The sequence below is a fragment of the Ruditapes philippinarum genome, unplaced genomic scaffold, assembly GCF_026571515.1.
Source record: "Ruditapes philippinarum isolate M1 unplaced genomic scaffold, ASM2657151v2 ctg6665_1_1_1_1, whole genome shotgun sequence".
In the NCBI taxonomy this organism is placed as follows: Eukaryota; Metazoa; Mollusca; class Bivalvia; order Venerida; family Veneridae; genus Ruditapes; species Ruditapes philippinarum.
The window spans coordinates 1-13,017 of NW_026863991.1; the positions used below are offsets into that span (position 1 = coordinate 1).

Here is a 13,017-nt window from a genome sequence, read left to right on the forward strand (position 1 = left end):
ATTTTTTTCCCTTTATTTTCGTCAAATAAATTCTCCACCTTTTCTTTTAGATTAGTTTTTACGCATATGTTTTCCTAGAACACTATATCGTCCTGGCGTAATCCATGTGGAATGCTATGTTTGCAAGTTCCATATTTGTATTATAACAATAATAAGACAGTGTAATACTCCCGCTTTTTACAATAGTATAGTTGATAGAAGAACTCAACAAGTTTTGATGTAAGTAATGACTCTGTTCAGTCTTATATATCAAACTAACGTCCACATCCGTTAATAATTGATTAAATCATTATTTGTGTGAATGTTATGATTTTTCAGATATCTTTCTGATAAATATGAAAGTTGTCAACTTTTCGTTAACTATCAGTATCAGATCATGTACGATTGCTGCGATAACACGTTGACACGTGGTAAATACACGCGCTGCTAATTACACTATGGTGTTAATTGTCGCTTATCTAACATAGTGACACTAATATAACTGTTTACATTTGATCTTTTTGCATGATAAGAAGATTAAGTGAAATATACACATTTCCTTGACTTTCTTGAAATACACGAATTTTCTATATGAAATGGTAGTTATAATTATACTAAGAATAAAAATATAAAGATAAAACTTTTCATGCATATCACAAATTGAACACCATTCTATGATCTAATAGAAGCAAATTATTTTTTCTCATTTACATTGTATATTTGTACTTGACACGGTATTAAATTATATAATAAGTACGTCAGATAAAAATGCGGGTTTGGTTCAACAAATTTCTAAAGAAATAGAGGATATTTAAGCTTTTTTTCCTATAAAAACATGATTTATATATTCATCAAGTGGTATCAAAATAAATATTTCATGAGTTTCGGGAGCCATGAGTGAAATATGATAATTTTCATACCACAAGATGAAAATAAATCCTGCATTTATAGAAAATACTTTTTTTTGGGTCTATTATATGCATTATTCTTGTTTTGGCATTACAATGTAAACAACTCCACTTTAAAATTTGTATATTGGCTAGCTGAATTTAGAAGAAAGTAGTTCGGTCAGACACCAGTGAAAATACGGAAAATATGTTTCGTTGTTGTGAAAAATAATTTATTTCAGTGAAAATACGGAAAATGAAAACATGCATTTTATTTCATCAATATTTCTCAATATTCCATTTATAAGTATATAATATATGTACATTTTTGGCTTGTGTATTGGATGAAAATATTCCATTCTTATATCAAATAATTTGGTATACTGACTATACAAAAAGTAACATTTGAATAAATTATTCATTATTTGTTTTAACACCATGGAAAGGAATTTCATACTTATACTTTTGTGTTTATTTTCACATACATGCATTAAAATGATGACAATGGAGATGGACAACACCGGTAAATGTATATATTAGAAAGGTTGCTGTGAGTGAACTTAGAAACCTATACTTGTGAGACACTGGGATTCTGTATTAAGGCAAATACAATGGCAAGGTTTTAACTGCCCCGATACAGGGCATGATGACAGGACATGCTCGGCCATTTTGTAAAATTTATAAATGATATAAGAGAGGGGTGTGGACTCTGAACTAGATTATATATCATGGAATAATCAACATATGTCTGATGGTGACAAAAAACAAGAAACAATCCCAAACCCCAAAAAACAACAACGTTTAATAAGACATTAAATTTCATAATTAAATGATATTGATAATTTCTTCCATTTTTGCGACGGACGCGCCCTCAGGCGCGTTCAGAGCTAAGTCATCTACACATGGGATTTCGTTGGCTACACTCGCGCAATGTGTCCTAAACCAATTAACAGCCCAAGAAATAGTACATGAATTTGATCCTTCAAAACTCCCATACTTTATGTGGATATCTTAATGTCTTCCATATTTAGCCTTTTCAATTTCAAATTAAGTTATCCAAGTTAAAATATGAACGTATATTATTGATAAAAACGTTGTAGTCCTGTAGTATTATTGCGCAATATGCAAATTACTGCTGAAACGATTTACCGCTGTCGAAAAATTAAGTAGGACAGCAAATTATACTTCAATAAAGGTGTAACCTCTGAGTTCCAAGACATTATTAGTAGGAAACAAATATTTCTACATTATACAAAACATTATTATTAACAAATCAAAAGTTTTTCGTGACTCTAGGATAACTCGCTCATTAATAAAAGAAGAACTATTTTCGTGACTCATACCGCGGGTTTAGCTGAATATTCAGCAGTTATTAATATATTAGATACAGTACAATGGCTAGTATAAATATCTATTTTTGAAAATGCATGTAAGACACTTTACCGCCATGTAGTCTTTCATGGTAAGGAAGTTATAATATCAGTTCTTCTTCCGATTCTTGTGGTTTGTTTACATATTTTACTAGGTCATGATATGAGTTAACCTTCGCTATTCTAAAAATAGATTCTGCTTCACCTGTTCTGATTTTTGGACAGGCGATTAGGAAGTACACATTAAACATGTAATTAATAAACCAGCGGATTGTAATGCAATACTTTTAGAAATGCTATACAATTGTAAGAAGCAAACAAGTTGAAAATGGAATTTAGTGTGAAGTTGAAAAGGACAACTAAACACTGTAGTGCTTAAGTGACATTTAATTAAAATAAAAACGATGTGTTCTGGCCTCTACATCTTTACCTTGTAAATAAAAAAATCTAAGAAATACACTATTAATTGCTGATGATTTTAACCATTTTTTTAATGAGACATATCCAAGAGAAATAAAAATACAAATGACTTATATTTTATTGTCTGTATGCCCACTATGATATAACACGAAACAATTCTAAATAGCATTCTCAAATGTATAATGTATTATGTTTGAAGTTTATTTGCCTGGATTTATTCTAGAAATATTTCGTTGATAGTTTTTTTTTTCTATTTACATATCATTTCTTAGAATAAATCGATAAGGACACTGATTTACAAGTTTGACCAGAGTTTTTAGGCATAAATTTCATTCTGTATTTAAGTGCTTGAAAGTAGAAAATCTGAATTATATCAATTTAGGACACAAAATATATTGCTCTACAAATATCGAACTTGTATGGAACAAATTTTCTCTGTTATATATTTTGTGTTTTGTTTTTGTTTTGTTTTGTTTTTTCTAAAAGAAGCCTTAATTAATGTCTCTCCGGTTGCATGTCCGTAGCATTCAGTGCTGCAGCACTTTGATTATGTATGATGTACAATATGTATTACTTTACATACATAAAATTTTAACAATTATTATATACTATCTAAAGGAAAATGCCAAATGCATAACATTCTTATTAAAGAAAAAATATATATCTTTTAAAATGATTAAAGAAATATTATGTGTTTAATCGAATTATAATGAAAAGGTCCCAGAATATAATATTGACAAAAATAAGAAAACTATAAAATGAATAATTTTTTTATTACGATAAGTTATCAGCCGTGCCGTTTGCTCATGGTATGTACTGTTCTCTGTTCATTTAATCAATTCATATTTTAAAATTTTCTCTTAACATGGAGTTTTTAGTATACATGGAGCTTTATAAAAGTATCTGTTAAAATTGATGAATAGTTTTGTTCATATTTAAAGATGAACAAGTTCCCTAAAGATATTTTGTGTGGTAAATAAGTAAATTCATTTGGATAAAGCGCGGATTTATATTGTAATAAATATCCATGGAGAAAAGGAGACCCGAACACACGCAACCCCTGGATTTGCAGCCAGCGTCTGTTTCCTCTAGTCCAGTACAGTTCCGCTCTTATCAATTAGCGCAATCTAATGTGAACGATTACATAAGTGTCAATATACAAGATAAGCATCAATTACACCAATTAACACCATACTGTAATTGGTAACACGTGTATTAAGCTCGTGCCAACGTGTTATCTCTTTTATCGTATCTAATCTTATCTTTACAAATTTTATTTTAATCAGTTAAGATAACAGAAACATAATATCTTCACAGAATTAAATATGTAAATGGGCTTATGTAAGTTATATAAGAGAATCTGGTAAAACTATTTTTATCATTACTTTTGTGAATGTTCAAGATATAAACATTTGCAAGTCCAGTAGTGTGTTCAGTACAAAATTATTTTCTAATACACCTACTATTTACAATCATGAAACTTGCAAACATAGCATTTCACGTGGATACGCCAGGACGATTCAGTGTTTTAGGGAAACAGACGCGTAAAGCTAATCTAAAAGAAAAGGTGGTGAATTTGTTTGACGAAAATAAAGGAAAGCGATCTATACTGAGAAGATATTCAGGTGATGCTGTCAGGCAGTTGAACTATGTAGAAATCGACGAGATTTCGGACATAAGTGAAGCTGATTATTATGTAGATACAATGGACCCTGTATTACAGGAATCTGCCAAAATTTCTGTAAATGTTTCTGAGAAACATTTGAATCCTCGCACGTGTTGGGATATGCGATATATTCAAGACAAAGACGACTTTTCAAACAGTAGTAATTCTTCATCAAGTACTCAAAGTAATGAGTACATTGATATAGATTTAGTGCGCATGCCCGGTGATGGAACGGAAGTGCCTGATTCAGCAGACGACAAATCGACTGATGTTGAAAATGGACGTAGTGAAAGGGAAGTTACATCAAAGAGTGCTACGGGTAATGAAAATGCTATAAGTGAAGAAGCTATTATTAAAAAAGCTGATCGGTTGGTTGCGAAAAATGAAAAGGTCTCAGACTCCAAGCCTATGTATTGTGAATACAATGCCCTTTCCGAGACCAGAAAACCACTTAAACGTAAGCCAACGGGCAATCTTAAAGGATTACTTAATCTATATAAAACCATGAAATTGAGAAAAAAATTTGCAAAGAAAAGTATAGCTAATAAAAACCTAACATGTTTTTCTCCTGTCAAATCAAGAACGTATTTAAATTCTGCATTTATGACTGATCAAACAAGAGTTGATGGCTCCCTATCAGTTTCCGGAAATACACAATTGAATTTAACTTCCGTCGGCAATCCTCGGCTTAACTCGGGTACCGCCGACGTGAAAACGGTGGACAATCGGAATACATCTACTAACATCAGCAACACAACATGCAGTGCGAGTATTGTCCTGGACTCAGCGTTCGTTTCAAGCGATCTTACAAAATCGAAGAATACATGTACGCTAACTGAACCAGGAACTTTTATGCAGGAACAAATTACATTGATGGAAATTTCCGATCAGACCGGAGATGAACTTAACTTTGCTAAGCTTCAATCCATATATGAAAACAAGACCATGTGCAGTTCAACATTTGAGGTATTTGCCTACTACAACAACGGTTTTGTAATGGACTAAAATTAAGTTGTTATACCATTGTTTGTTCCCTATATTGTATTATATAATTCTATGTATTAATTCTATAATAAAATAATTACACATTTGAAGTATATTCCCTTTTTTGAAAAGATGCGTTTAAACATAGATACGTTTTGGTATGCATGTATTTGAAAGAAAAAAAATAATAAAATAAAAATAGATAAAATGCCTTTGATATATTGACTATGCAGATTACTTGTACATCCGGTAGAGGAACTGTTACACGGAGGATGCAGTTCTTCAGAAACACGGGGTAGTAACTGTTACACGGAGGATAGAATTCTTCTGATAACTTATCAGGAGTCCTTTTGATAACTGTCACGGAGTTCGTCGGAAAACTTGTGTTTTTTTCGAAGAAACACTCGTCAAAAATGGTAATTTTCATAAAATACGTATTTAAGGCAAGCTGAATTTAGCACTTTAAACTCTTTTTTGAAGGTAAAAAAACAACAACATTTTTTTGACGAGTGTTTGATTTGTTTGTTTCCAATTAAGTGGCTAGATTGGTGTCCAGTTCGTAATCTTCAGAGCTCGAATTTAGTACAAATCACAATTTAAACCACTCTTAAACCCCAAATATTAATAATTTGATAGTCCTGAAGATCTAAATAGAGGACTCACCTGTCTGACAAGATTTAAACTAGAAATTGTCACAAGTGCCGAGTACCCCCCGACACGCGCTTGTCAGAAAACGTTTACTTATTGTTGAATGTAATTTAATACCACTTGCTAACTTTATTATAACAGGAATTGAACGGTAGTGTTACGACATTTAACGGAAAGGGATTTTTTCGACATTTAACGTTACCATGCGACTATAAACGGCAAAAGATTTTGCGATATTAAGCGGTGGTTGCGATATTAAGCGGCGTTGCGACATATAACGGCGGCACACACGGCTCCAATTTAAATTCTTATTTATAATTCCTTTATTTAAAACTTCACCTTGTTATAAAATTTTTAATAGTTGTTACAAAGAAATCAAAAAAGAGAGGAAGAGGTCTGTGCATGGCAACATTTCCGAATTGTACATCAGCCAGTTTAACGGTGTCGGTGTCGTGAAATTTGAATATGTTTTTATAAGTAAATATTAGATACATTTTCATATTCGGGACAAAATCATCCCCGGAAGATCTCTAAACAACCCAATACTGGGGCCATACGACAGTACTGGTAAAGTTGTTTAATTTTGGAAAAATGTACATGTAAAACAGGGGCGTTGGTGAAAGGGGAACGTTCAAACTTCTTATTTGGGCATTTAAGTCATTTTTTTTTTTCCCCAAATGGTAACTCTCGACATTTTTCCCAGGGCCAGAGTTTTAAAGTTTTTTTTCTGAAAAGTAAACCCCCCAAATGATGAAATTGTAATCCAGGGAATTAGAAAAATGGTTTTTTAAAAAATTGTATTTTTTTAAAAACATTTGACCTTTGAGTATACATACAAAGAAAAAAAGTCAATAAAAAAAAAACGCCTGTTTCTTTTTTTTGTCCCTGGTTAAAAAAACCTCCAAAAAAATAAAACCCGTAAAAAATCCCAATAGTTACTCGAAAACAGTTGGTTCCAAATAATTGTGTTTTTCTTTCACGAAAATATATACCATTTTACACGCCAATGAACGAACTGACTATACGCCGCCGTCATTTTCCGTGCGTTAGATAGTTGAGCCTTATATTGCTGTAAAGAAGAATTTCCAAAGAACAATTAACTACTGGATCACTACTTTACTTTTAATTTTCTTAACATGAATGTACATAACGTAATTTCTTGTAATAACGTTAATGTTACATAACATTTTAACATGAAACAAGCATCTGTTGATATTCCATTTAATGAAACAGAAATTAGATATCAAGAACAAATACATGAAACAAATGTAACCGTTATAACTTTTCTTTCTGTTTGAACTTATTTTTAACAATTACGGTATAAAATAGAAAACAAATCTTCTTTTTGGTCTGAATGTTAAATGTTTCGGAAAACAGGTTTATTCATTATAATTTTTGTTGAGATATTACAAAGTTGACGTTTTTAGGAATTTTCTCTTACAGCAACGCGGCTTCGCGTTACATGGTATTTTGAAGACGATTGTTTCTTTGATTACACATATGCGTTTCATATAAACATTCTGAATACATGAAGTATTCAATATTCAAATTATGTCAAAGTTTGTTTTGCGCGGTGCTATTCATCTCTTTGATACGTTTTATAGATAATCCAGGAACATGCATGTAATAAATACAATTCGAGAATATAGTTCAAATAATTATATCTAAAATCGTCCATTACTTTAATCTTTACTCCTTCCATTCACCCCAAGAGTACTTGTAAACTCTGAGATCTGATTCGTCGTAGTCCTCCAAAATATTGAGAAGTGAAGTGCGCATGACTGTTGTTCTACGTAACTTCCTGACGCATCTAGCTGGGCAGCACTGGTAAACGGTGTTAGCCAGAGAATATGACATGCGCATTAACACGCTTTTACGCATGGATACTGGCGTGTCGAAATAACGCTTTATCGGTTCAGGAATTCGACTGTGACCATTGTTGCAAACACATGATGCAGGACATTTTACATTGTCGTCTGCTTCCCCAATATCCTCATTACTACGATTCCCGGATGTGCCTGCTACCGGAAGTATATCTAAATTAACATTGTCGTCTGTTCTTGAATTAGATCTAGAATTCCTGATAACAGACTTGTTGTAAGATTCGCTGTATTGTAATGCAGGTTTTGTCAATGTAACACGTTGTTTGTATTCATTTTCAACCGGTGATGATTTGAACCGTTTCCGTGGTTGCTCTGAGTGATCAAATGGATATTTCCTTTTTTCACCGCGATCATTAACCGTGCTCATGTAGCGATATTTCTTTTGTCGTTTACAATGTCGTGTCTCGTTTCCGTTCTCTTCAAACTTCCGCTTAACACCCTTTGCATTTCTCTGGGGACTTTCACTGTAACGACAGGGACTGCCCAAACCTTAAAGTAGAGTGTCAGAGTGACATATTTATCTTTATTAACATTAAACACGAGGGATATGAATATGTTACATAATAGTAATACTGTCTTGAGACTTTCAAACATTGTACTTTTTTTCAAAAATTATATTATGTAAAACTTTTTGTCTGATCATTTAAATCATTATTTTTTAAAACAAATAGGAGATTCGTTTTAACTTGCGACATTTTCAAAAACACTAAAAGACTTGAACTTGTCCATAAATGTCGCCCGTAATTGAAGGGGTCAGTGCAACAAGGTACCTAACTACAATTTTGGGTGAAATTGAGTAAGGACCTTTGTGATTTAAAGAACGTTATTTGGAATTAGAATAACCTCCCTTTGTTACTTATTTCTTTGTTTTAAGGTGAAAATGGTTCTTGGAGGAACTTTACAAAGGTCCTAACTCCAGAGGTGGAGTTGGTACCTTTATTACATTAAATCTATCCATTTTGTCTTGTTTTGAGGCGAAAAAAATATATGAAAATGTGATTATATTTTGATTTTATGTCAAAATGTGCATGGAAATTTACAACAACAATGTTTTCTTCTATGTTTTGTCAAATGAATTGGCAGAAATGTTGATTTGTGTGAAAATTATAACAAATATTATTATGTGAATTTTGTGTTCATGGAGATAGAACCTTTGTTGCACATATACCATATCATCCCTTTTTAAATTTTTGCATGAAGACATTTAAGTCTTAAAGATTTTGTTTAGAGATTTTCTATACATGTATATCACCATAAAATTTATTGTTTAAGGAAATGTTTAAATTTGAGCATTTAGGATGCTTAAGGTAGTTAATGTTAATTGTATAAATATTTTACATTTTAGCGACAAAGGCATGTTCTGGTAGCTTTTGTTTGATTTTTCGAGACCATATTCTGAGATATTGAAACTATACAGCTAAAGCTGATGTATTTTATAATATTTGTAACTTAGGTTATTTAAATGTAGTCGTCTAGTGAAAATACGTTTGTTACAGTTCCTTCACACAATATTTTTGAAATACATGTAATTATATTCTGAATTATTGAAAACAAAACTTTTATTCGTAAGATAGGTTCTTTTATATTTGAACTGGCTTGAATGTTAAAGTTTTGTTACTTTCTATAAAGAATATATGTTTAAAACTCATTTGTTTTTGTTTCCTGTAGTCAGTCAATAAATCAATTAGTTAATCAATCAAATATTCATCAATTTATCAACTAAAGGATGTGTAACAAATACAAAGTATACAACTGATGATTTGTTTGATACGCGATAGGTTTTTATATTAATGTGCAAATATATTAGGGGTTATATGATAACCTTTTAGTTGATTGAAAAGTTGAAAGATATGTAAATTTTAAGCTCAAATACTTTATGCAATTGTTTTAGAAGTTACAAAGGTCCTAACTCCGTAGGATTTAGAACATTTTTTTGCATAAGAACATTTGATAAAAATAACTTTTCTTTCCATAAAATGGTTAAAAATGGTGTTAAACATACAACTTTGGTTTCAAATGTTCTTTTTATTAATAACATTACTTATTAGTGAATTAATTTTAAAATATTTCAATTAAACCTAAAATTTCATAAAATGACCTTTTTCTCAAAATAATGTTAAATAACGTTAGGTACCATCTTGCACTGACCCCTTCAATTAAGGATATATGGCCATATAATCTGTCGAAAATCTTTATTACTTATTCATAATACAGCAAACTCACTTTTATTTGGGAAAATAAAAAACAAAACTATAAAAGAAAAAAAACCACTGGAATAGCCGTGTATATAGTTTATATATACATGTACTTGTAGACTAAGTCACGATTTATTTATTCAAAAAAATAAATAAAAAAACAACGAGTATTATAACAAAAACATAGAGGATTTCAAGTTTTTTTCTATAAATACATGATTTATTTTCATCGAGTGGTATGAAAATACGTATTTCATGAGTGGCGGTAGCCACGAGTGAAATATGGTAAATTTTCATGCCACAAGATGAAAATAAATCATGTATTTATAGAAATAACTTGAATTTTCTGTTTATTATATACATTTTTCTCTTTTTTTTTGCGATAAAATTTGAAAGACTTTCCCTTAGATTTTGTGTACTGGCAGAATTTAAAAGAAAGTAGTCCGGCGAGACACCTGTGATAATACGGAAAATTTGTTTCACTGCAGTGAAAAATAATTTTTTACAGTGAAAATACGGAAAATGAAAATATGCATTTTATTTCATCAATATTTCTCAATATTTCATTTATAAGTATATAATAAAATGATTTATCTATATGTCTATCAATCATACCAGGCGCTAGGATAACCCGAGAAGACTTTGTATAATTTCCCGGTCCAGCTGATGTTGATGGGGATTCAGGGTCAAGGTCAGCTGGTTGAATGTCGGTCCTGTAATAAAATAAGTAAAGAAAATATTTTTTTTTTCATCTAAACTTCCTTAAAAATTGTCCTTAACATTAAACATGTTTATCATTTTTAAAATCTTGCATTATCAAATGTGTTTATTTTCTGGTAACTTGTTAATTACAGCCACCACTGACATTAAAGATTGTCATTGTTAGATAATGGCTTCTTAAATGTATAATTATTGTAATGTTTAGACACATGTATAAATATTTTGTATTAAGTAAATTATTCTTACATTGAAACTGAAGTTTTCTTTTTTCTGTATGATTCGTCTGATGATTTGTCCATAATAATCTTCTGTAAACGCTAAATATACGTTCGTTCAGCTAAACTGTTTTCGTTGTTAAGAGTGTATTGTGACGTCACGACGTCGGCGTTACGAAGACGCCCGAAATAATATGGCGGAAATCTGTGATTGAATATTGCATTCGATTAAAAGAAATTAGTAGTAAATAAGTTGATAACGTAGTTTAATCTTTATTCAAGTCTCATCATTGTAACATCAATACATAAAGTGTGTACATACATTGCACATACCCATTCTAAAAAAGAATTGTAAGTGACTATTAAGCATAATTTATGAACTTCTAAAACATTTCTATATGTACAAATATTGAGTAATACAGAAATATTTCGAGATAAAATTCACTTTGATTTGTATAATAAATTAAGTGACTACAAAAGAAACAAATACATTCATATCTTAACTAACAATAATGCATTTTACAAAAGTATAAGGAACATAAGGAAGGATCTGTTGTACCGTATACAGCTCGCGACGAATATATAGCTTACGGCGAGCAGTATACGTTGACTGTAACACCGTATACAGCCTTCGACATTTATAACTTTCAAGTGAGCTGCATACATGCACATTGACTGTAACACCGTAAATAGCTTACCGTTAGCTGTGACGGGTCACATATGCCACAGGTGTGTACTGTTTAGCGGAGGGGTGGGGGGGGGGTTCTGGGGCATGCATGCTCCACGTATTTTCATATTTATTTCTAGAACGCCTCTGGTGTGTTTCAGTCAATTTTGGAAGCATTTACTGTTTAAAACGATATTTCTTTTAAGCACATTTTACACATGCAACATTCAGATACTTTCCATTCTTCTAGCAAAAGATTCATTGCCAAATTATCTTTAAAAAGTAAGAAGACAATCCAAAATGCCTTAAAACATCTATGTGTAATAAACGGTGAATGCAAGAAATGTCCGTATTCGAACCCGATACCAATTGACACATCACTCATACCTCAGTCTTTGTTCTTTAAATTGCTTTCGTCTTTTGTAAAAAAATATTAAAACATTCACATTTGTTTTGCCAATAACGGTCAAATTATCATAAAATAATCTCTAACAAACTAACTTTCCAGCGTCCGTTTACAATAATAAAATAGAACCGGGTGCTAGATTGTAAGTTTGTTATTGCTTATCAACGGGAACAATCAGATCATCTCGGCTATTATGCTCTGCCATAAAAAGGCGACATATTAGAACTACTTCCGGTCAAATAGTAAAATGGCGACCTTCATGTGCCACCTTTATGGCAAAAGTGATAGAGATACGTCTTTTCTTATACAGTGGAAGAAAGATGTGCATCGGTGTGCCTTAAAGTAGCTAAGTCGCTTATAACTTAAATTACGAAACCATGCTATGTAGAATACAAAAATGTATACAGGATCTCACAATTAATTATGAATACATAACGATATCAAGAAGTTTCAAGTTGGTCAATTTTGTATTTATATATTGTCCAAGATGATTGCTTAGCAGTTATTAATTAAATTGAAAATAAAATTTGAGGAATATTATTCCAACTGACTTTAATTGTCTCAGAAATAATAAAAAATGATAAAAAGAAATTGATCGACAGTACTCTTAGCTGGTCTTATCTCAGATGTGCACAGATATGTATACAAATCCGTGCATTTTTATAGATAGCACGTTACTCTTTTATCGTGCTAGTGTTGACGAACCAAATCATTCAGTGTAAAATTCAACATTAATATTACTTTCTTCAAATATTAACGAACAAATGAATATATTAAAGTTTATTTTATGCTTTGTTTTATCGTCTACCTTCAAAAAAGCACTTTTTCCTTTTATACCTAATTAAATGCAATAGAAGCAAAATTGTCAAGCATTATCTGTGTCAAACTCGAATAAGCTTCTACCCAATTCAAGGTACATTTTTTTCCTTATTTTAATTCATATCATATACATGTATGTGTTAAACTTATCAATAACA

The 13,017-nt window shown here is 31.2% G+C and overlaps 1 protein-coding gene across 1 annotated transcript; it reads right to left on the minus strand.

Moving 5' to 3' along the window:
* Window positions 1-7,255: 7,255 nt before the first annotated feature.
* Window positions 7,256-11,178, minus strand: LOC132724025 (uncharacterized). Its single transcript, XM_060708830.1, has 3 exons — window positions 10,999-11,178; window positions 10,648-10,745; window positions 7,256-8,326 (listed from the first exon to the last, which is right to left on the minus strand). Exons 1-3 carry the CDS (start codon window positions 11,049-11,051, stop codon window positions 7,644-7,646), a joined length of 834 nt encoding a protein of 277 aa, XP_060564813.1. The 5' UTR covers window positions 11,052-11,178; the 3' UTR covers window positions 7,256-7,643.
* Between the last annotated feature and the right edge of the window lie 1,839 nt (window positions 11,179-13,017).